Source organism: Erythrolamprus reginae, chromosome 2 (genome assembly GCF_031021105.1).
Source record: "Erythrolamprus reginae isolate rEryReg1 chromosome 2, rEryReg1.hap1, whole genome shotgun sequence".
NCBI lineage: Eukaryota > Metazoa > Chordata > Lepidosauria > Squamata > Dipsadidae > Erythrolamprus > Erythrolamprus reginae.
In genome coordinates this window covers 248,349,427-248,375,223 of record NC_091951.1, presented here as the reverse complement: position 1 = coordinate 248,375,223, position 25,797 = coordinate 248,349,427, and the positions used below count along the sequence as shown (strand labels likewise).

At 40.7% G+C, this 25,797-nt stretch overlaps 1 protein-coding gene across 1 annotated transcript; it reads right to left on the bottom strand.

Annotated features, from left to right (window-relative positions):
• Positions 1–5,204: 5,204 nt before the first annotated feature.
• INIP (INTS3 and NABP interacting protein) lies at positions 5,205–25,194 on the bottom strand. The gene is made up of 5 exons (XM_070742422.1): positions 25,028–25,194; positions 22,122–22,206; positions 17,362–17,464; positions 12,503–12,593; positions 5,205–8,721 (listed from the first exon to the last, which is right to left on the bottom strand). Exons 2-5 carry the CDS (start codon positions 22,144–22,146, stop codon positions 8,626–8,628), a joined length of 315 nt encoding a protein of 104 aa, XP_070598523.1. The 5' UTR covers positions 22,147–22,206; positions 25,028–25,194; the 3' UTR covers positions 5,205–8,625.
• Positions 25,195–25,797: the final 603 nt, after the last annotated feature.

The following is a 25,797-nucleotide window of genomic DNA, read 5'->3' as shown; positions in this document are numbered from 1 at the left end:
TGCTCATACGCAGAAGCTACCAAAATTGCCAGCAGTGGCGCAGTGGGAAGTGGACATTCAAGAACTTCATAGGAAAATTGCTAAAATCCAGCATCTCGGTAACAACCATGAGAATTCTCTAGAGCAGTGTTTCCCAACCTTGGCAACTTGAAGCGATCTGGACTTCAACTCCCAGAATTCCCCAGCCAGTGAATGCTGGCTGGAGAATTCTGGGAGTTGAAGTCCAGATCGCTTCAAGTTGCCAAGGTTAAGAAACACTGCTCTAGACCAGGGATGAAGCTTTTCCCCCTCGGGTGCTGAAAGAGCATGTGTGCATACTATCGCGCATGTGTGAATGCCCACACCCATAATTCAATGCCTGGGGAGGGCGAAAACAGCTTTCCCCACCACCCGGAGGCTTTCTAGAAATGGCCTGTTTTCCAACTTCTGGTGGACCCAGTATGCTCTTGTTTTGCCCTCCCTAGGCTCCAAAGGCTTCTCTGGAGCTGAGGGAGGATAAAAACGACCTCCCCCATCCCCCTGCAGGCTCTCTGGATGCCAAAAACAGTTGGATTATTAGAAGAAATCACCCCCAGTGGACCGAACCATTTGTCTGAAATGGCATAGGGTTCCCTGCTTGATCCAGGGGTTGGACTGGAACATCTCTAAGGTCCCTTCCAACTCTGTTACTATGTTAAATGAAAATATTAAGGGATTCACTATCTAGTTCTCTCTGAAAGTTGCATTTTTACCCCCTTCCCTTTCTTTTTCATCAACTTTGAACTATTCGATGCTGAATGATTCAGCCTATGCAGCTTCTTACTTTTGAATGCTTCCAAAAACACAAACGTGGCTGACAAAGAAAAGATAGGCTTCACTCCTGAATTCAGCCTAAGAAAGGGAAAGGATAGGGAAGAAAGTCGAGGTTAATCAATCCCACAGAGAAATGTGAGGTGGGCAAGGCAAATGCCCTTTTAAAGCCGTAAGACAACTCTGCAAATCTTATTAAACAGAGGAAACAGAGGCAGATGGGGATCTGAAAATTAGCCATCATCTAGTTCCAGTCCTTAAGCCAACTATTATGCCTTCAAAGAAATCTCAGGGATTTATAAAAGGCATCAGGAATTTTGGGGCCCCATACAGCCTAAGTGTCTGGGAGCCCCCGCCATTTTAAAACTACTTTCTTTTGCGACATACCAATTATGTATTAAATTTACCTTTCACAAAAAAAATTTAAACCCTGCCACTACAACAAGGTACACTTGTTTGCCAGATTAATAATATGTTAATAACGCAGAAAATATATTCAAGTGACATCAACATATTACATACATATAAATAAATAAATAACCAGAACAGTGTAAATACACCAAATTAACAAAATATTATTAATTTTGCCATCAACAATATTAAAAGCAGCAATAAGATGGCACAAAGGATAAAGACAAAATACTCCTGCATCACACTAGAAAAATACAGTGATACCTTGTCTTACAAACTTAATTAGTTCCGGGATGAGGTTCTTAAGGTGAAAAGTTTGTAAGACGAAGCAATGTTTCCCATAGGAATCAATGGAAAAGCGATTAATGCGTGCAAGCCCAAAATTCACCCCTTTTGCTAGCCAAAGCGCCCGTTTTTGCGCTGCTGGGATTCCCCTGAGGTTCCCCTCCATAGGAAACCCCACCTCTGGACTTCTGTGTTTTTCCCAGCAAGGGAATCCCAGCATCGCAAAAACAAGTGCTTCGCTGGCAGCGGAAGTCCGGAGGTGGGGTTTCCCATGGAGAGGAGCCTCAGGGTAATCTCAGCAGTGGAAAAACGGGTGCTTCGCTGGCAATGGAAGTCCGGAGGTGGGGTTTCCCATGGAGAGGAGCCTCAGGGGAATCCTAGCAGTGCAAAAATGGGTGCTTCACTGGCAATGGAAGTCCAGAGGTGGGATTTCCCATGGAGAGGAGCCTCAGGGGAATCTCAGCAGTGCAAAAACGGGTGCTTCGCTGGCAATGGAAGTCCGGAGGTGGGGTTTCCCATGGAGAGGAGCCTCAGGGAAATCCCAGCAGCGCAAAAACGGGGGCTTTGCTAGCAACGGAAGTCCGGAGGTGGGGTTTCCCATGGAAAGGAGCCTCAGGGGAATCCCAGCAGCGCAAAAACGGGTGCTTCGCTGGCAACGGAAGTCCGGAGGCAGGGCATCCCAGCAGCGGTGGTGGGTTTGTAAGGTGAAAATAGTTTGTAGGAAGAGGCAAAAAAATCTTAAACCCCGGGTTTGTATCTCGAAAAGTTTGTATGACGAGGCGTTTGTAAGACGAGGTATCACTGTATTTGTTTTTACAATAATACTAATAAATAACAGGTAACCAGAAGATAAATTATACACAATAATGTTTAAAACTATATGTAAACTCCACCATAGGTGTAAAAAAGAGTCAACCCTTTACAGATAATTAGCACCTATTAAAAAATACCCCTAAAAAAATTGAAAACATCTTGCAGTAGCATAATCAAAGGGGAAAAAACCAAAACAAATAGGATCACCAAATATTGCCCAATTAATCCAATTACAAACCTAATTACTAATTCCTTTGTATAAAAAATTAAAAATAAGAAAGTTAAAAAAATAGAACTAAATCTATAAAAAAATAAGAACACAAAGAGATATAAACAGAAAATAGAAAATTACACTAAGTAGATAAGGTAACTATCAATATAAAGACACAACAGGATGAAAAGAAAATACAAGAAAAAGCACAGTGCAAGAAAAAAGAAGAGAAAGAGGGAAGAGCAAAAAAACCTTCTCTTCTCATTAACCTCTCCACCTATCTCCTTATAGCATTTTCCAAAGCTTGCAAAATTTTAAAATTGTTTTATAAAAAAGAACACACCCTCATGTATCCTCAAATCCATATTGTGAAGCAAATGTGCAAAAAATCCAAGATTTTTTCTCATACATGTACCTGCTATTAAGTTCCATAACTTAATATATTTAAGCTTTTAAATGTGTAGTATATAATGTCTCTTAACAAATAGCGTGCCCGTGACTCTAAGAACAACACCTTTTCTTTCTCTTTTCCTCTTTCTTCTTCTTTTCCTAGGATGTAATCATATCTATTAAACATACGGTGAGATATTACTGTGCATGCATTTAACATAATTTAGAATGTAAAATGTAAAAATAACAAACTCCCGCTTCAGATCTTCTCTGCATAAGTCTCGAAATACAGTATAATGTAGTTGTTTGTTTTTTGAAAAGACCATAGTACCCAGCTTCTCCTTTGCATATTCAAATCTTCCTACTTCCCACAATGCTTGCTTCTTGAATCCAGGATGGTGTTTGCTTGTCGAATCTAAAATGGCGAGATGGCTCCAAAAAACATGTCAACTCCAAAGCCACACATCTTTTCCTCACACTTAGAAGGGAACAATTTCAAAAAAAAATATAACACCATAATCAAAATGTATACCAAATTAGCTCTGATCCAAACTTCATGTTTAGCAGCTATGAAGCTCTTTAGGCAGAATAGAGAAAAATTAGGCATTTTTGCTGATCTGTTCTCTTTGCCCGGTCTCGATTGTAACAATTTTGTAACTGAATCCAATTAGCTTCCTTAGCACTCCAACTCACCAACACATCGCAGAAGTTACCGGTCCTCTTCAATCACCGCCCCCCCCTCATTTTTCAATTTGCCCGGGCGCCTGACGCCAGTCCTGGTAATACTGCCCTATCGGCGGCCCTGATAAAAGGTAAGAGTGTTTCCACCTAGAGGCACTTGTGGTCAAGTCCTGCTGACATTTGGGGGACTTATATAGTCCCCAGGATGCTGCTTAAATAATGAAACTCTTCTGGAGCACCTTTTAGATCTTCCCAATTCCTATTTTCCACTCTAAAAAAGACAGCTTGCTTCTAGCTCAGTGGGCCAAAAGTGCACTGGCAGTTAATATACAAAGCTAATATTTCTTTCTCTCAGACATCTTTAAGGGTACCTTATGCACAGTCTCTGGGAGAGAAATCTCAGTAAACCACTTGTCCAATTCACACGAATACAGCTGTTGAATCTCGAGAAAGAACTTTGATTAATTCTTTCAGTGTTCTTTCAGATGCATGCCAGGTTGACATCATGAAAACCCTAGATGACCCGAGAGGAACTTTAGTGACAACTTGTAAAAATGGCCAAGCTACTTTTAGCTTCTAGCCAGGACTTTTAGCTTCTAGCCAGGACAAAACCTACCCTTGAGAAACAAATCAAAACATACTATCTTTTAAGATAGTTTTTATAAAACTAGAGAACCCTCATGGATATGTTGCTTCTATTGGTCTAAGATAGGGCTCTCAAATTCGCGGCCCGCAGGTCAGATACGTCATGTTCTGGCCACGCCCACATCTGGTTTAGCGAAGCAGAAAGTCACGATACACCATATGCCAACACTGTGATGCGAGTTTGACACCCCTGGTCTAAGATTATAATAAATTGACTCACTGGCTACAACTCCTTGATATTTCTCTTTATAAAAGTATCTGAGTTATATAGAGAAATTGAGGCTAGCTAGCACTTGCCTGAGCATTATATTAACTTCCATTAGATTTATTCATTCTTTAAATAATTAAATAATAATAATAATCAGGTAATTCCTCCAGTTTTGCAGGGCCCAATAAAAGTGCCTGCAGCACATTAAAGTAGAAAATGTGTACTTTCTTTTTTTCCCAAGGATTGTGCATCTCACTCATCTATTTTCAGCCTATAATGAAGCTGTTCAGTATATTGATATGTCATTAAATCCGCCCCCCTCTGCTGAGCATCCGCTAAGATTTCCCCAAGGAAATGTATATTTTCAATTTACTACTGTGGTTGAAAGACAGGGAGCTTTTGTTGTTGTTGTTATTGATCAAAATAACTGCCGTGGATTGATTGTTTGATTATTTCACAAGCAGAGAAAGCCGAGTATAAAAGAGAAAGATAAGGTCAAAATAATGGGAGGGGGGAGATGGAAAGGGAATGAAGAGATTCTGATTTGTTCTTATCCAATTATTGAAAATTATGAGACAATAAGGCATCTACAATATGAGTTCCACATTCGTGTGGATATGTGGCTTCAAAGCAAGAAGCAGCACTTCTATCTTGGTGTGTGTGTGTTTATATGTGTGTATTTTGAGGTGGCTCCTTCCACCTTGTACTGGACATCCAGCAAATGGAAGGACAGGTACCCCCCCAAACCCCCCCCCCAGAAATAGAACAGAATAGGAATATAATTCTTTATTGACCAAGTGTGATTGAACACAAAGAATTTATCTTCAGTATATAAGCTCTCCGTGTACAAAGAAAAGTGTTGATACATTCTTAAAAAGTCTTTCCTCCATTTATGTTATTTTAAACTCGCAAGGCAACTATCAGAAGACGCACTATTAAAAGATTAATAGAAAATGGAAAAGAGGAGCAGAGCAAATTAAAAGCTGAGTAAAGATTTGACATTTATCATTTTAAAACAGCTCAGACTCAGGAGCAGAATGGCTGGGGAAATGAAAGAGATAGTTGAAGAGAATATTCAATAAGCAGGTTACAATCACCAAAATGGATCTCTGGGATCAGCCAATCTTAGATGAAGGAGGGAACTTTTTTGTTCATCGAAAAGGCATTTCAATGAAGAAAAGAGCATTTACATTTGTTTGCAGGTAGCCCTCAACTTACAAAAGTTCATTTCATGACCAAAGTTACAATGGCAATGCAAAAAATGGCACAATCATTTTTCATACGACCGTTGCATCATTCTCAGGATCACATGATTAAAATCCAGAGACGCTTGGCAACTGACTTATATTTATTAAGGTTGCAATGTCCCAGGGTCATACAATTACCTTTTGCAACCTTCTGACAAAGTAAATGGGGTAGCCAGATTCACTTAACCATGTTTCTAGCAACTGCAGTGATTCATTAACAACTGTGGCAAGGAGCATTGTAAAATGGGATAAAACTCACTTAACAACAGTCTCATTTAGCAACAATGTTGGTCGTAAGTTAAGGACCACCTGTATTTATTTAATTATATTTCATATTTCTTAACTCTCCATCTCCCTCAGATAAAGGTGGTGAATCTTTAGGAATTATTTCTCCTGCCATCTCTGCAAAAGTCACATTCTAGAAGTGCTGTCAGCTAGCTGAGAACCTCCCTTCACCCAAAATGGGTTATTTTTTTGCCTTTAACACATCAGTGCTTTTCAAGTACAGATTCAGCCCTCTGGAAATTTTGTATTCCAAGGAAGATCCATTCAGCTGCAAACTTTCTCATTCAATTTCTCACTTAATATTCTCTGCCTGGATATGTTTACTGCAGTTTTCCCACCTAAAATATTTGTTTGTTTTTCCATTCAGTTGTACAACTTATGTTACCATATATTAAAGGTGGAAAAATTTCTGAAATATCTTGGTCTGGGGTTTTTTTTACATCTCAAAAACCTGGCATTTTAACAAGGGTGTGTAGACTTTCTATATTCACTTTATGCACTTGTTTGTAATTATTGGATCACTTTTACAAAATGGTATGATTATTGAAATCTGGAATTTTAAAAGGCTTGTTTGACCTTTTATATCCCCTGTAATACTGTGTAGTCATTCATTCATTGAACCATATGCTGCTTCAGTCAGAGTGATTTTAGGTGGCTACATCTAGATACTCTTTAAGCAGATTTCTCCATCTGAAGCTAAAAGGTCAAGAACCACCATGCAATAATTTGTGGAAGTAATTGAGACTGTCCTTACTCAGAGTATGGAAATATTTGGTATTAGAAAACTCAAGAGCAGGAAATATAAATGCTCTGAACAAATTACAATGGGATTTCTTAGGAATCAACTTTCATCAAAATTCCCCATGCCAAATGATAAAATTCTGTCAAATTTATAGTCTAGTTGGCTTATTCTATGAAACTGGTGAGGCTTCCGAGATATTATTAACTACTCAGTTTGTACACCAGGGTTTGCCAAACTATAAATTGTACTTTTCTTGGGGAGATGCAGAAGCCAAGGCAAGAGTGAAGAACCTTTTTAATTACATTGTTACAATCTACTTTTCTCAACATTTCATTGTATTGTTTTCCTTGTTGATTTGGAAGTGTTTATATTGATGTTCATCCATTGTTTTCGAAGGGGGCATTGACATGTAACAGGTTGTGGGCTGTCCACAATGCATCCGCAGATGGCTGGTAAGGCCTATACAGGCACAAAATGTTCTGCCACATGTTGGGCAGACATGTGTAGGCACCATTGTTGCAGCATTTGCAGCTCTGGCTTTGCGGAGTGCTCGCTTCTCTTCTGCTATGATTGTTCTTCTGTCCTCAGATGTTTGGCAGCCTTAGATTTGGAAGTGTGTATATTACAATTACACTAGAGAGGTGAGGGCAAAACATTTAGGAATCCTTGGTGTATAAATGTATGCTACCAGCCTAAGAACGGCCGCACATTCACTTGAGCATGCCTGCTAATCAACACTTTTGGTAATAATTGTTTCCACTTATAGCTGAGGAAATAGCACATTAGTCCCTTGTTTCCCATGAATCTACTTCTGGTCATTATCGTCCATTGCTGGCAGCACATCTAGAAGAGAAGATGCTGGAAAGCCAAGAAGCTGGATAAGAGAAATATAGTCCTAACTTTGTGTATAACAAACAAATGTTCACGATAAAACAGATGTGAGAAAACTACAACAGAATGAAACCATTTGTTTCCTGTGTATACTTAGTGGTGTTTCTTCTTCTTCTTAAGAACTACATAATAAGTGGGAATTCAGCAAGTAGCATTGGCTCCAACTGCTAAGACCATCTGTCCATTGGAAGTCTCAATCTTGTTTGTACATGAAGTTTTCTTCCGTGGAAGAGAGAGAAAGGAGACAAATGCCAAATTCTGACTAGGAGACTTGCACAAATGAGATATTGCCAACTGCCAATTATAAACAATTAGATGAATATTGTCTTAAAATATGTACTTTCATCTTAATCTTTTGGAATGTCCATGGCGATCACAGTGTCAAATCTTCATGAGATGAAGTCATAGTGGTTTGGGGAATCATATATTCTTTTTGCACCTACCTTTCTGTTGCTATTCTTTACTTTTCCAAGTGATTCTGTCTTACGATGAAAGCCTTTGAAAAGAGTTCAGTTATTTTAAATATTAAAATAACCAGTTATAAAAGCAACCAGTTATTTTAAATATTAAATTTATTTGACACAGTTATCCCTTGCCTATGGTTATTTCTCATCGAATTTGTAAAACCCAACATTCTACTTTTCATGGCATTAGGAAATACTAAAACTCACCAATAAAAGTTATGCCTAATCGATTTAATAAATGGGTAGTAAGAGTTTTAGATCTGTTATGGAGACACTGCACTTCCCTCCACCCCCCTCAATTTTCTGATTTTAAAGCCTTATTCATGTGTGTTAGACAATGAAAACAAGTTCTTTATAAATGCTAATACAAATATAATAGGAGAATAAAAGCAGGGAATTTCCAGGGTACATTTTATGTTGTCACCCAAAAACAAAATATCAGGAATTCAAAATTAAAATCATTTTGAAGAGTTTTCAGTTCTTTTTCTCAAAAATGATTGCCTGAAAGTTGAAAAAGCACAGGTTAGATGAATCCAGATGTTTCCTGTTTCATGGATTTTCTCTTACTCTACATCTAGCCGTGGTAATACAGGAAGAATAAGATTGCCAAAGGCTGAGTCTTGTGTTATAAAGTATCCTGAAGAATGTGCATGAGCGTGCTGGAAAAGAAATAGATACACCTGTTTGAAAATTATACACATAAGACAAATAAAAGACAAATCCTATCCCCACTGCCATCCCAGCTAAAGAAGCCCACAGTTTCAAAATGATCAGCTCTAAATTTCAGTGCCCAAAAGCTTTCACACACACTTTCAGCATTTTGATATAAATTTCAGCCAAGGCCTAGTAAAAGTCAGACTTGATCATTTAAATCTGACACTGATTTTCCTCAAAGGCCATTTGTCTACTTGCTAATGAAATTCTTTAGGAGCATTTGGACTGAGTCAGGCTCCCAAAATAGCTTGAATTCCAGCTGATCTCCAGCAGATACACATGTGCACATCTAAAGAAAAAAAATGTGACACAGAATGTGCAGATGTAATCCTGGCTCTTATTTCAGCAGCATAATCATATCAGAGCATTCATTTTTTTATTTAAGCCACGATTGTCCAATTTTTGGTTTGCCTAGGCCGCACTGAATGAAGAGGCATTGTCTTGGGCTACATATAAAATATATAATATAGTTAATATATATAAACAACAAACTTTCTTTCCTGTATCCTTTTATTATCTTGTGGGGCCACATTACTAGCTGTCCAGGGCCACAATGTGGCTTGTCGGCCTTGAGTTGGACACACCTGCTTTATGTTTTTGTGAGGAACATGAATTTTTATTCCTAAAAATTTATTTATTTATTATTTATTTATTATTTGGATTTGTATGCCGCCCCTCTCCGAAGACTCGGGGCGGCTCACAACAAGTGAAAAACAATCCAATACAATCCAATTAATTAAAATATTATGAGTTTAAGAAAATCCCCTATACTAACATACACACATACAGGCATACCATATATAACTTCAACGTGCCCAGGGGAGATGTTTAGTTTCCCCATGCCTGACGGCAAAGGTGGGTTTTGAGGAGTTTACGGAAGGCAGGAAGAGTAGGGGCAGTTCTGATCTCCGGGGGGAGTTGGTTCCAGAGGGCCGGTGCCGCCACAGAGAAGGCTCTCCCCCCGGGGCCCGCCAACCGGCATTGTTTAGTTGACGGGACCCGGAGGAGGCCCACTCTGTGGGACCGAATCGGTCGCTGGGATTCGTGCGGCAGAAGGCGGTCTCGGAGATATTCTGGTCCAGTGCCATGAAGGGCTTTAAAGGTCATAACCAACACTTTGAATTGTGACCGGAAACTGATCGGCAGCCAATGCAGACTGCGGAGTGATGGAGAAACATGGGCATACCTGGGTAAGCCCATGACTGCTCTCGCAGCTGCATTCTGCACGATCTGAAGTTTCCGAACACTTTTCAAAGGTAGCCCCATGTAGAGAGCATTACAGTAGTCGAACCTCGAGGTGATGAGGGCATGAGTGACTGTGAGTAATGAGTCCCGGTCCAGATAGGGCCGCAACTGGTGCACCAGGCGAACCTGGGCAAACGCCCCCCTCGCCACAGCTGAAAGGTGGTTCTCTAATGTGAGCTGTGGATCGAGGAGGACGCCCAAGTTGCGGACCCTCTCTGAGGGGGTCAATGATTCCCCCCCCAGGGTAATGGACGGACAGATGGGATTGTCCTTGGGAGGCAAAACCCACAGCCACTCCGTCTTATCCGGGTTGAGCTTGAGTCTGTTGACACCCATCCAGGCCCCAACAGCCTCCAGGCACCGGCACATCACTTCCACCGCTTCGTTGACTGGGCATGGGGTGGAGATGTAAAGCTGGGTATCATCGGCATATTGATGATACCTCACCCCATGTCCTTGGATGATCTCACCCAGCGGTTTCATGTAGATGTTAAATAGCAAGGGGGAGAGGACCGACCCCTGAGGCACCCCACAAGGGAGAGACCTCGGAGTCGACCTCTGACCCCCCACTAACACCGACTGCGACCGGCCAGAGAGGTAGGAGGAGAACCACTGAAGCACAGTGCCTCCCACCCCCAACCCCTCCAACCGGTGCAGAAGGATACCATGGTCGATGGTATCGAAAGCCGCTGAGAGATCGAGGAGCACCAGGACAGAGGATAAACCCCTGTCCCGGGCCCGCCAGAGATCATCCATCAACGCGACCAAAGCGGTTTCTGTGCTGTAACCGGGCCTGAAGCCCGACTGCTGGGGACCTAGATAATCGGCTTCTTCCAAGGACCGCTGGAGCTGGAGTGCCACCACCTTCTCGACAACCTTCCCCATGAAGGGAAGGTTGGAGACTGGACGATAGTTGTTGAGTACTGCTGGGTCCAGGGAAGGCTTCTTGAGGAGGGGGCGCACAAGCGCTTCTTTATAGAGTGATGGAAAAACTCCCCTCCCCAAGGAAGCGTTGGTAATCTCCTGGGCCCAGCTCCGTGTCACCTCCCTGCTGGCCGAGACCAACCAGGAGGGACACGGATCCAGTAAACAGGTGGCGGAACTCACAGCTCCAATGGCCTTGTCCACTTCATCAGGTGTCACCAGATCAAACTCTTCCCAGACAGGTGGACAAGTACGTGCCCCAGTCACCTCGACTGACTCGTTGTCAGTCGACTCTGTTTTACAATTGGAGTCGAGGTCGGCCCGGATCTGAGCGACTTTATCAGCGAAAAACGTGTTAAACTCCTCGGCACTACTCTGCAAGAGCTCCCCAACTCCCCCCTGGTTAAGAAGGGAGCGGGTCACCCTAAACAGAGCGGCCGGGCGGGATTCCGCTGATGCAATCAAGGCGGCATGGTACGCGCATCTTGCCGCCTTGAGCGCCACTTTGTAAGTCTTAATAAAAGCTCTTACAAGTGTTCGATCAGATTCAGACCTACTCTTCCTCCATCGCTTCTCTAGACGTCTCTTTTGGCGTTTCAACTCCCGGAGCTCCTCGTTGAACCATGGGGCTCTACGGGGTCTAGCGCCACGGAGAGGTCGCAAAGGCACAATCCGGTCGAGAGCCTCCGCAGCAGCCGTATTCCAGGCCTCCGCAAGAGACTCCACCGAACTGTGGATGCTCTTGCGGAGGCCTGGAATACGGCTGCTGCGGAGGCTCTCGACCGGATTGTGCCTTTGCGACCTCTCCGTGGCGCTAGATAATTCAGTTGTGCCCATCGAAGAGTGAAAAAGGCACTGTTGGAAAAACTGACTCTCTTCTTTGTATATTTTCCCTTATCTTCCTCTCTGAAATCTGGCTGTGGAAGACAAAATTTTTGCAGCAGTTCTGTGGTGCACATAGCAGGACTGTGAGAGAGGGTAGAAGGGGAATGTTTGCTTCACAATCAGATATACAGTACAACATCCATACTTTCCAAGGCACAGGATGAACAGTGTGTGATTTTATTCTTAAGTTCACGTGGATGCTACAACTGTTTTGGCCTGTTTGTCTCTTTAAGATGTGCACAAGCAAGTCACACACCTGAGCTGAGCATTATTCCTAAGATTGGAGCATTGCAAAGGAAGTTGTGCCCATGTACAGACATAACACTTAGACTAAATGCTTGGTTTACCATTTCTAAAAAGACGGTCATACAATCATTTCAGAAAAGCTGAAACAGGAGTTGCAATAAATGTCTAAAGGCCAGCTGGATGCAGAAGACTGAAAAGTGAATATGAACCTCAGATGATTGGGATTAACATTCCAAATTGGTTACAAGTCTTGTTAGACAGCTTTCAGTAATTTCCAATGGAAGAAGAATCTCAATGGAAGAGACTATCATTACGAAAAATGTAGGAATATTTTGCCCCCTAAATTTTCCCTGTCTTTCACCGCCAAAACCACCAACCTCTATGAAGCTGCAAGCCTTTTGCTCAGCACTGACTAGGGGAACATACCTGCAAAGCAGCTTTCTGCTGTGCTGCTATGTGCTGCTGCTCGGCATGATCCCGAAAATCTTTGTTAAGGGAGGATCTAGCCAAAGAGATGCTGTAAATAACAGAAGGAGGGAAACAGCCACGTCACATCAAGGCAGTGGAGATGAGAAAGTGCATAGGATCAATGCAAAGGTTTGTGGTAGGTATCCCAGTATCAAAACTTTAATGGTTATTTATTTTTTTAAGAGGCGAGATTTGAGTTGAAATCTAATGTACAGTGTTCCCTCGATTTTCGCGGGGGTTACGTTCCAAGACCTCCCGCGAAAGTCGATTTTCCGCAAAGTAGCGGTGCGGAAGTAAAAACACCATCTGCGCATGCGCACCCTTTTTCCAAGGCCGTGCAAGGGCTTGAAGTTGGAGGCGGGGAGCGACGAAAGTGCGGAGGCTGGCAAAGATTATTTTTAATGTCGGCCACCCACTCAGCGCCTCCGGCCTCCTCGCCGCTATCCCCCGCCCGCCCGATTCGCCCCTCTCACCGGCTTTCTTGGGGCACGAGTCCTCCTGCAGCAGCGCTGGCGGCTACGGCTTCTCGGCCTCCTCATTTGGCTGCTAGCCGCTCTGAGTGCTTTGAGAATGCCCGCCCCAGCCCTCTCGTAGTCCCTTGGCTGAGAGTGCTTTTGTCCCAGCTGTCAGCGAGGGGGGCTGCAGGAGGCGGGACAGGCGTTCTCACAGAGAGCAACAGACAGAGCGAGATGGAAAGCAGAGAGGGAGAAAGAGATGGAGAAAGAGAGAGAAAGAGCAAGAGGGGGGAGAGTGGAAGGGAGAGAGAGAGAGAGAGAATGATAGAAAAAAGGGGAGGAAAAAAGAGAAATGAGAAAATGATTGAAGCAGAGAATGACAGGAAAGAGAGAGAAAGAGATAGAGAAGTGACTCTTGATTGAAAGCATACAGTATGGTAAAAGCACTTAAATAATGACAGAATTCGGCCCATCAGCGTTGTCGGGCAAACTTTTTGCGATGACAAAGCTGATTGGCCGAGATTTCGGCCAATCAGTAATGGCAGACGTAAGTTTGGTGATGACGTGGGACGTCATCGGGCGGGAAAAACCGTGGTATAAAAAAAAAACCATGGAGTATTTTTAAATTAATATTTTTTGAAAAACCGTGGTATAGCCGTTTCGCGAAGTTTGAACCCGCGAAAATCGAGGGATCACTGTACTCAAAACCACAAAGTCAAATGGGATGATCTTTTCTGCTCTGGAAAGATGTGCTCCACTTAACGGCATTCAAGCTCAAACATAAAGAAGAACCATGCCCAGCTATAAATAAAAAACAAGTCTGCTGGAAGACATGTGGGAGAATAGATCCTACCTCCTCCTCCTCCTCTCCCCTATACTGCATGTTTTTTTCTTTCTCACAGTGCCACCCAGTGCCTTGCCTAAGTACCTGAATACAAAAATTGCATTAACCAGCAGTGCATAGATTTCATGTTGGGGAGTTCATATATTTGGTAGAGTGGCTGCAAAAGCCTGGAAAAACTTTCTACGGGAAAATATTTTCCCCTTGAAACACAGTCCCAGCAAGGCCTCTTTGTAACATATCTTTTTGATATGTTAAAGAGTAAAAATATGTGACTATAGTAACACAATCCTATTAAATTTTAGTTTAACATTTTAATTTAGACGTGCCAAAAAGGAAAACAAGCTATTTAAGGGTTGTTTTTTTGTTTCCCTTTTGAGCCACTTAATATGATCATGATAAAGTTCAACACCCCAGAGAGGAAACAAAGAAAGACTGTGCCATTTTTATCAAAGGCTATTACAGTATTTTTTTTAATGGGAAAAGGTCCAGAGAAAGACATACAAATTTTATGGGAGCCTGAGACAAGGAAAATACAATCCAAAGTACTTGGGTTCACTAATAACCCTGTTCCACTTATCCTGAAAACTGGATAGTTAACAAAGATTTTTTTAAAAAAAATAAAAATCTCTCAATTATGAGCTGTTTTTGTAATTAGTCCTCTGAGGAACAAAATACATTTGGGACAAAACTCAAAAAGGTCAGAAATCTAATGCAGCATGCTTGATCAAGAAGATGCTAAACACATGACACAAGAAAAAGGATAATTTTTTAAAAAATTGTTTTTACAATAGCTTCAAGTTTTTTTCTGCTTTGTAATAACATGGTTCCCCATTTGGACTTAGTCCTTATGAAAAGCATTATTTTTAAAACCAGATACCATAAAGTACATAGTTCTGACAGGTTTTAGATTAACAATATTGCGGCTCTTTCATAAAAGTTTGATAAACTGGTGCTCCAAGCCCTCAGTTTTTACTCATGTTGTCCTGTGTAATGTCAGGAAAATGTGGAACTCTTTAAAAAAAAGATATCTCAATGCTACTAAACTGAAACTGAGAAACTGAAAACAACTCCTCCTTGATAGGGTTAGGTCAGTGATTTTCAACCTTTTTTGAGCCACGGCACATTTTTTACATTTACAAAATCCTGGGGCACACCACCAACCAAAATGACACTCTAAGACAGTACATATTATCCCCTCTTGTGTGTGTATATATATACACACTCTTGAAACATTTCCAAAAACAGGTGAGGGCTGGGGTTTTTTTCTCTCTTATTCTTTGGGTGTTTTTTATCATATGCTTTAAATCAAGAGTCACTTCTCTCTCTCTTTTGTTTCTCTCTCTTTCCTTTCATTCTCTGCCTCAATCATTTTCTCATTTCTATTTTTCTCCCCTTTTCTCTCTCATTCCTCTCTCTCCCTTCCTCCTTTTCTCTCTCTTGCTTTCTTTCTCTCTTTTTCTCTCACTCTCTCTCGCTTTCTTTCTCTTTCTCTCTCTCTTGCTTTATTTCTCTCTTGCTTGCTTTCTCTTTCTCTCTCCCCTCTCGCGGCACACCTGACCATGTGCCGTGGCACACTAATGTGCCACGGCACACTGGTTGAAAAACACTGGGTTAGGTACAGGTAATCCTTACCACCATTCATTTATTGACTGTTTGAAGTTGCAATAGCACTAAAAAAAAGTTATTTACAATGGAATTTCACACATGATGGTGGAAGCATCCCTAAAGTCACGTGATCGAAATTGGAGTGCTTTGGCAACCAGCACCTATTTATGAATGCTGATTTACAAGTGTCCTGGGGTTATGGGGTCGCCATTTACAACTTTCCAGGCTGGCTTGCAACAAGCAAAGTCAAAAGGGGAAGCCAAATTCACTAAATGACTATGTGATTCACTTAACAACCAGGGTTAACAACCATGGCAAAAAAGGCAGGAAAATAGGATATGACTAATGTAACAACTGTCTTTTTTTAGCAATGGAAATTCTGATCTCAATTGTAGCTGTAGGCTGAGGCCTACAAGTGTAAGTTGAGGCTTTCAAAATTTGGTTAGAATACCTGAACCTCATTAACATGCTTCAAGGCTCCTAGCATTTAATGTTCCCTAGCTACTTCCAACTAGATCCTGCTTACTTTTCAATCTGGGGATAATTTGCATATAAAATACTTGACATACTTTGCAATCTTGGGCTGAAAAAAATGTAAGTATTTTATATGCAAATTTTCTGCTACAAAATATATCCAAAATGTACCTTAATCACTAATTAGAACAGAGTTTAATGCATAGGTTATTTCTGATCACCTCCGTGAGGTGAAGCTGTGTAAATTGTGTATGTATATATATATATGCATGTACATATATACGTATGTGGGTGTGTCTGTGAAATATATATTGAAATATAAAAACTGAAATTTCAAAATGTTTCAAAGAGTTTCTTCTTCTGTGGGAAAGGATAAAGATGAGAGTTGGAATGTACAGATGGTTCTCAAGTTATGAGCACGATGGAGCCCAAAATTTATGCTGCCAAATTAGAAATTGGTTAAATGAGCTTTGTCCCATTCTACTGAGCCCGGGTGACACAATGCTTAGCGCAGCACTGCAGGCTACTTTAGCTAACTGCTAGCTGTAGTTCAGTAATACAAATCTCACCACCACTTCAAGGTTGACTCAGCCTTCCATCCTTCCGAAGTGGATAAAATGGAGATCCAGATTGTTGGGGGCAATATTCTGATTCTGTAAACTGCTTAGAGAGGGCTGTTAAAGCACTACAAAGCGGCATATAAGTCTAAATGCTATTGCTAATGTCAGTGTTTGCAGCACACAAGTAAATGAACTTCAGCAGGATTCAATTATATATAAGAAACTTATTTATACACAATACCATGTAGCAGAATTACAGAAGAAATATTCACAGAAGCAAGAGATAATACAGAGGCAAGATAATACAGAGGCACACACACACACAAAAAATTGAGCTAAGCCATGTCCAGGCTTCTAGCTTTCTAAACCACCAAACAACTCCCACTGCCTAATCCTTGTTGCCATGTCTATTCTAGCCTATGAACATACTCTTGACATTTACGACCATTCTTGACACAATTGTTAAGTGAATCGATGCAGTTATTAAATTAGTAACCCAATTATTAAGTGAATCTGGTTTCCTGATTGACTTTGCCAAAAGGTTGCAAAAGGTGATTTCATGACCCTTGGGACACTGCAACCATCATAAATGTCAGTCAATTGTCAAACATCCAAATGTAACCATGGGGAGGCTGCAATGGTCATCAGTCACTTTTTTCAGTGCTGTTATAACTTTGAACAGACAAACTGTTGTAAGTCGTGGACTACCTGTAAAAGCCCAGTATACATTTAGAGGCTTGCCAGAAGCCGTTTGCTCCCAATTCTTACAGTGTGGGGTGTGTGTGTGTTTGTGTGTATGTGATTATTTGTCCCTATTTACTGCTATGATCAGAACTGATAAGCATGTGGTCCAGAGACAAGATTTTGAGCATAACCTACTTGGCTCCAGGGTGATTCGTAGAAGATTGGTTTTGCATTAGAAGTTTTCTCTTTTCCTTGTCTAGCTCAGCCAAGATTGCAACCCTGTTTTTATTCTGAAAGCCTGGAGGGAGAAAATAGAGGAATGTAAATGTCCGAATGGTATGTTCTTTCTTTTAACTTCGCAATAAAACTTCACCATCTTAAAATCATTCAGAAAGAAAAACGAAATCAAACATCCCCGATACTTACCGGTAGTCTTAGATTTACAACCAGAATTGAGGCCAGAGTTTATGTTGCTAAGTGAGACATTAGTTAAGTGAATTTTGCCATATTTTATGCCTTTTCTTGCGCCACTGGTTAAGTGAATTGCTGCAATTACTATACAGTACTAAGTTAATAACCTGGTTGTTAAATGAATCTCGCTTCCCTATTGGATTTGCTGGTCAGAACGTTGCAAAAGGTTAATTATTGTATTAGTCTTCTCATCGTTCCTATCACCCATCTCCTCCCACTTATGACTGTAACTTGTTGCTTGTATCCTTACGATTTATATTAATATTGTTTCCTGATTGCTTATTTGTACCCTATGACAATCATTAAGTGTTGTACCTCATGATTCTTAAGAAATGTATCTTTTCTTTTCTGTACACAGAGAGCATATATACCAATGACAAATTCCTTGTGTATCCAATCGCACTTGGCCAATAAAGAATTCTGTTCTATTCTATTCACTAAATGGACTGTTGTAAGCCTAGAACTACTTGTAATAGTTTTCAGTTTCTCTTTCTTTGGATTTTACATTTCCTAGGGCTGAGATATCTTTTTTAAAATGTTGTCATGACAAATGTCAATTCAAATGGTCCTTAAGTGACTGGTTGTAAGTCAAGGGCTATCTGGACCCCTTTTCTCCTCTCCTTACTTATACCATTGAATAACTTCTTAATAAAACGAAACACAAAAGCAGTTTGAGTTTGGTTGGTCTTAGAAATCATTTTGGGATTTGTAGCTGCATTACAACATTCTGTCTGCTGTGAACACCTCAGCACGGAGTTTCTCAGCAATGCAACCCTAGAGAGAGACTATACCTTTAGTAATGGTTCAATTGTGCCTTTTTGGAATTGCAATCAACAAGCCAATTATCTTTCACTTTCTAAGGACATATTGTCCCATAATGTTCAGTAACAATTAAGGAAAATTCATTTTACACATTAAAGTTCTATTGAATTATTAAAACATGGTATTTTACTTGCCTTTAATAATGACAGTGGCACAGAGAGAAGCATGTGATACAGAGTGATTTATGAATAGGAAGTCCTTGGAGAAATCCATACATATAGACTAATGGATGCCCTTTGGTTTAAGGCTTTGGAACAGTGATTTAAATGATAAATAAAATTGTGTCTGAAAAATTTTCCCAAGAGAATTCTCTCTTTGTGAAGACCAATTTGAAAACTCTGTAATAAGGTCAGATAATTTAATGAGTCAATTTTAAAGGACACTGTACAAAAAAACATTTAGGGAAAAAAAAGTGCTGCTAATAAAATTTTGTTAGAGGAAAAACTGCCTATAAATCATTCCAATAAAAAATGCTACATGCATTGAATATAATACATTCATTGCATATTAAAGAAAATTAACTTTAGCCAATTTATGACAGTGAAAATGAAATGTAAAAGTCAATTCATATATTCAGAAAATTTGTAAGAAAAATAATGCTACAACTGTAGGATTTTCTTATCAGATTAAATGACACTTTCTTTTCAACTTACCAGAGCAAGAAGGAGCACTGTCTTTATATAGGATAAATGAATAAATAGGATAAGTAACAATTTATAACTTAGTGGCGGTGGATGACGGCTAAAATATTTCAGAAATCTAAATCTGCAGGGTGGTGATGTCATATGAATATGTAGACTAGTATTTCAGAATTTGTTTTAGATAATTACTTTTTCTGGAGTTGGGTAGAGGGTAAGACTTAGGATCCCTCTTTTTAAGGCTCCCATTTTTCAATTTCAGAAAATCAGAAAGCTCCATTTGGTATACTAGCCCTTCAGTCACTCTTGCTCTCTTTACATCATATATTGACATTGCAACATGCTATTTATTTATTTATTGGATTTGTATGCCGTCCCTCTCCGCAGACTCGGGGCGGCTAACAACAATGATACGGTAAAAAACAACATGTAACAATCCAATTTAATAAAACAACTAAAAACCCTTATTATAAAAACCAAACATACACACAAACATACCATACATAACTTGTAATGGCCTAGGGGAAGGAATATCCTAACTCCCCCATGCCTGGCGACAAAGGTGGGTCTTGAGTAATTTGCGAAAGACAAGGAGGGTGGGGGCCGTTCTAATCTCTGGGGGGAGTTGATTCCAGAGGGCCGGGGCCGCCACAGAGAAGGCTCTTCCCCTGGGGCCCGCCAAACGACATTGTTTGGTCGACGGGACCCGGAGAAGGCCAACTCTGTGGGACCTTATCGGCCGCTGGGATTCGTGCGGTAGAAGGCGGTTCTGGATGTATTCTGACCCAATGCCATGTAGGGCTTTAAAGGTCATTACCAACACTTTGAAATGTGACCAGAAACCGATCGGCAGCCAGTGCAGGCTGCGGAGTGTTGCAGAAACGTTGGCGAATCTAGGAAGCCCCACGATGGCTCTCGCGGCCGCATTCTGCACGATCTAAAGTTTCTGAACACTTGTGTGAGGCTACCTTTGAAAACTACTTAGAACAGGGGTGTCAAACTCAAGGCTTGGGGGCCGGATCTGGCTTGTAACGCCACCCTGGAAATAGCAAAGGACTGCTGTGCCTTTGCCAGTGAAAAGAGATTGGGAGGGCTGCGTATGGCCCACCCAAGCTCTGTTTTTCACTGGCAAAGGTTTGCAGGAGGCCATTGTAGCCAAAAACAAAGCTCAGGAGCCTGTTTTTGCCGGCAGAACACTCAGGCCACTACAGGTGCCCCCAACACAAGTGACATCGAGCTAGCCACATCCACCCCAGCTCTCTAGATCAAACACAACCCTGATGTGACCCTCAATGAATCGAGTTTGACGCCCCCTGACTTAGAAGCTTCAAATGGGCAAGAATGCAGATAAGAGGGCAGCATTGGGTATGCCTCAAAGACATATGGCTCAGTTATTTGACAGACCATTTATTGCTAATAGTACATAGCTGATAAGAACTGACATGAGTTGGTACAGTTTGAGTCCTTCAATTAAGAAGTGTCATCTTTTGGAATGCAAGGAGTATGGCCTCCTTATTGCAATGCCTGGGATGCTGTTCCGAAGAGCTTCAGAGACCTGGATGTTCTCCCAGATCCTAGCTAAGGTGGTTGGGGGAACCCCATCTTGAATAAGGCTGTATGAGTTTTGATATTTTGACCAGAGTTGCTATCTTGTTTTCTAACTTTCCTATTTTCTATTGTATTTTTTTACTCAGCTTTGTTTATGCTGTGAGCTACTCAAAGTCAGCCTGGAGTGTAAATCAAATCACTAAAATAATGTCTCAATTTTTTGGTGTAATTTAAGCGGGAGTGATCCTAGGGATCTCAAAGAAAGGGACTCCAAGAAATCTCTTCTAATTGTCCATTCCTGTCACAATACAGCTTGCCCTCGACCTACGACCCCAGTTGAACCTAAAATTAATGTTGCTAAGTGAGAAATTTATTTGGTGAATTTTGCACCATTTGATGACTTTCCTTGCCACATTTGCTCAGTGAATCATCGCAATTGTTAAATTAGTAACACGGTTGTTAAGTGAGTCGGGTTTCCACACTGACTTGGCTTGTCAGAAGGTTGCAAAAAGATGATCATCTGACCCTGAGACACTGCAACTGTCATAAAGTGAGTCTTCTGTCAAGTGTCCAAAAGTAAATGGGAATGCTGCAGCGGTCATAACTGTGAAGAATGGTCATAGGTAGTGTTGGGCGAACCGAACTTGCAAAGTTCAGGTTCTTGCCGAACTTTGCAATGTTCGGCATGCCGAACCCACACTTTTTTAAAAGTTCAGGTTTGGCGTTCGCTTGAACACCGCGGTGGACGGGAGGGAGAGGTCTCTGACTCAGCGAGAAGAGGAGGAGCCGGGCGCCAGTGGCGGTGGAGGAAGTCGAACGCCGGGGAGCTGTCGGCCGGTCGGGAGGCGCAAAAGGAGGCGGGGAATCCCACGATGGGATTCTGGGGGCGGAGCTTTGACATCATGGAGACTCCTTCCTGGCTGGCCAAAATGGAGAGTCTCTGTGACGTCAAAGTCCCGCCCCCGGGATCCTATCGTGAGATTCCCCACCTCCTTTTGCTTGCAGCGCCATTTCCAAGGCGGGGAAATTATTTATTTATCCTTTTATTTTTATGGAAAAGGATCGGACGCCACAGCCCCGCCTCGGGAATGGCGCTGCAAGCAAAAGGACGTGGGGAATCCCACGATGGGATTCTGGGGGTGGGGTTTTGACGTCATGGAGAAGTGTTCGGGTTCGGCGAACTTACCCGAACTCCGCCGCCAAGTTCGGGTAAGTTTGCCGAACCCGAACTTTGTTGGGTTCGCCCAACCCTAGTCATAAGTAACTTTTTTCAGTGCCATTGGAACTCAAAAGCTCATAAAATGAACTGTTGTACATCAAGGACATGTATATTAATGCTACATGTATAGTTTTAGTATGAAGCTGGGAGTTTTTGTTTGCTGGAATGTTAATCCACACAGAAACCCAAGGGAAAAAAACATCCTGTCTTTAATAGGCACAGAGAAATAAAACAAGATTATCAGAATTAACGTTTACCTTGTCCAGAAGGGTTTGATGTCATCTTCCTTCTTTCTTCCTTAAGTTTCTGAAAAGCAGCTACAATTTGTATTCATACCAAGATCTATAACAATGGACACAAATTTATTTTTAATTATAAAGCCATGCAACACTATAATTATTAATTATTTGTACCTGGACTGTTATTAAGTGTTGTACCTCATGATTCTTGACAAATGCATATTTTCTTTTATGTACACTGAGACCATATGCACCAAAGACAAATTCCTTGTGTGTCCAATCACACTTGGCCAGTAAAGAATTTTATTCCATTCTACCCTATCTATTCATATGCCATAATAAGGAAATTTGCTTTCTTAGAAAGTTTCCTGTTTTGAAGAATATTTTGAAAAACATCAGTATCATGTAGCATATATACATCATGATTTCCAATTATGTTAAGGCAAAAGTAAATGGCTAAAATAAACTCAAAGTTTTTTTCAGCTAAGGTCAATGATTAATAAAGTTAATTAGTAAACTGAGCACACATTTAGTATTAAATAAATCATGGGCATGAGTTATATATTTGAATTGTTTGAAGAGACATAAGAAATAGTTTGTTGAGTTTACGAACTTCAATATTCAATTGTATACATTGCCAAGGAGATGCTAAATGTAAATCATATCAGAATGTAGGCTCTATTAAAATAACTGCTATGAATCAATTGATTTAAACGATTGATCCCTCTGGGGTCAGACATTCCCCACATTTCCCTTCAAATTTGAATTATTCCACAATATTAATATCTCATGGTTTGATTTCAAAATAAGACAAAGGCATTTATCAAAGATTCGTGATGCCTCAAATTGCAGGAAGCTACTTTCATTTAAGTGTCGCATGAAGAAAATTAGATATTGATTTGATTTCTATTCCTATCTATCTCATGGGCTTACAGGGGGCTTTCTTTTGAAATTTGTCACGAACCAACATTTACTTATTCCAACATAACTACATTTACTTACATGGTAAACATGTAAATATGCAGGTGGCATATTAATAGCAAAAGTGGTAAATCATGATCATAATCATAAATACAATCATTATAAATCATAAGATAGAACACTCCGTGATAGTCATAGATACTAAATACTTGCCATCTATGGATCTATGTCTAGAAATATGGATTTTGTATAGATAAATATAATGAACTATGGGACTCACTTATACAAATACATTAGATTTTTTAAAAAGTTCTACTTATATAAATATATTAGAAACATGTATGTCTTGAATAATAATAGCTTTTGATGGGTATATATAGAATTGCAGTTATGTAGTATTAAAATGATATACTTTTTTCCTTTATTATATTTTTCTATTTTTTAAAAGCTTTTCTTTGACAATCTATATTATTTTATCATAATTATCTTTGTGTTTTGTTTTGCTTTTTTGTCATTTTTCTAAAAGAAATAAAAATAAATACAATTATGCTAAAGAATAGTAAACAAAGGCACAGTCCAGAAATGGCAATTTCTTATAAAATATTCAAATCAAAGTTATTCCCAGAATATTTACAAGTCAATAAAAAGCCATCAGGATTTTTATTTTTGCTTTTTCATTTTGTCACTCAGGGATTCAATAACTGAGAAATCTACCTAGAGATCCTATTTGAATACAAGTACTTCTCGATTTACAACAGTTCACCTAGTGACCATTCAAAGTTACAACTGCACCACAAAAAGTGACTTATGACCATTTTTTTCACATTTATGACCACTGCAGCATCCCTTTGGTCATATGATTCAGACACTTGGCAACTGTCTCGTATTTAAGTCCCAGGATCATGCAAATCCCCTTTTGAGACTTTCTGACAAGCAAAATCAACATGGAAACCAGATTCACTTAACAACAGTGCTACTAGCTTAAAATCTGCAGTGTTTCACTTAACAACTATAGCCAGAAAGTCAATGAAAGTTTCACTTAGCAACAGAAATTTTGCTTTCAATTGTGATCGTAAGCAGGCGGCGGTTACCTGTCGCCACTGCTACCGGTGTGGTTGCATGTGCAGCTCCGCATCTCTGACGCATGCCCGCATGAGATTTGTCTTATGCGCATGAAGCCAAATCTCACGTGAGGATGCTCGTGTGCGTGAGATTTCGTTGATTTTGGGAATTGTTTTGCTTCGTGGAAGCAAATATTGCCGAAAATTGGCAAAACGTCACGTGCAAGTGTTCTTGTGTGAGATTTGGCTTCCTATGCATGTGCAGAAGCCAAATCTCACGCCGGCGCACACACAGTTGCGTCAGGGCTGCGTGTGCAGCTCCGTTTTTCCTACTGGAACGCTGTCTCCCATCATCCACCCGGGAACCCAATACTGGTTGTAAGCCAAAATCTACCTGTAGATCTCCATCAATACTGAAAAAGGAAGGGAAGAGCTGAAGGGAACCTGAAAAGAAACCTGCAAATGTGTTTCTATTGGGTATCTGATGGCTCCATTTATTAGCCTAACAAAACAAATTCAATTTCAAAAAAAATATTGTTTTTATTATTCCAATTTATTTGAAAGTGATAAAAACAATACGTTAATTTTTTTTTAATCAAAAAGGACGCTTGCCATCTTTTGCAGAGGCAGAAATCTCGGATTTCTTCCAGGGTGCAACATCAACATATGAGGATTTTTCAAAGCCATTTATCTAAATTTATCTATTCCTCCGTGGCTGGCAGTTTTTGCACATGCCAGCCTTCCTTTCTCCTCTTTTTATCCTTTTAACAGCTCAGATCCTCCATCTTCTATGCCTTGGGGCAGAAGTGATTGGGTCTTCCTTTCCTTTTATTCCGATGGGCTTCTATAAATACCCAAATAAAGACGTGGGGCGGATAATGACAAATAATAGAAATGCCAGTTTCTTGAAAAATACATGTCGGCTGCAATGCCCATCCTCACCGTCTATGCTGCTGAGCCATTGTCCACTTCTCCCTTCGTGGTAGATTCTCCCTCCTCCCCCCTCCTCCACCTGCCCAGATGGACTCTCCTGCCGCCTCCCCGTTTAGAATCTTCCCTCCGGACCGGATTTCCCAATGAGTGCGCGAGCTCCTCGCCTTTGTTGTGGCGTCACACGAGTGCGCCGCGCGCCGTCTCTTCCTATTGGTCGCAAGAAGGCTGACGACTTCAAATTTATGCAGCGTGACTGACGCCCGAAGGGTTTCGTTTAGAGGCGAAACACGTGGGGAATTCTGGGAGTTGAAGTTCACGGGCCTTAAAGCTGCTGAGGTTGAGCATCACCGATGTATAGGATTAATATTAAGAATTTCAGTATCTTCTAGTGTTTTAATTTTATAATGCTGGGCTAGCGATTCTAATTTTTAACTACCTTGGATAGGTTTCAATGGAATTATTGAAATGGATGTAATTTTGATTTGAACCTGGTCAGTATACCTGCTACTGTTTTACTGAGCTAGTCAGTGTGTTTGGATTTAAATCCATTTACAACTGTGGGATTAAATCAGATGAATCTGAAGAATTGGATTTATTGTTGAATTTTAAACTCATGAGAAAAGTATTTCCTAGATTTTTACCATTATGTCTACTATCTGTATGCATAGTTCCCTCTAAGCTGAGCAGTGAGCAATCGCTCACTTAAAAATCATCATCAACTCAAGAGTTTTCCAAACCTGCCCAGAAGCCGAGAGGGAAAGAGTGAGAGGGAAGGAGAG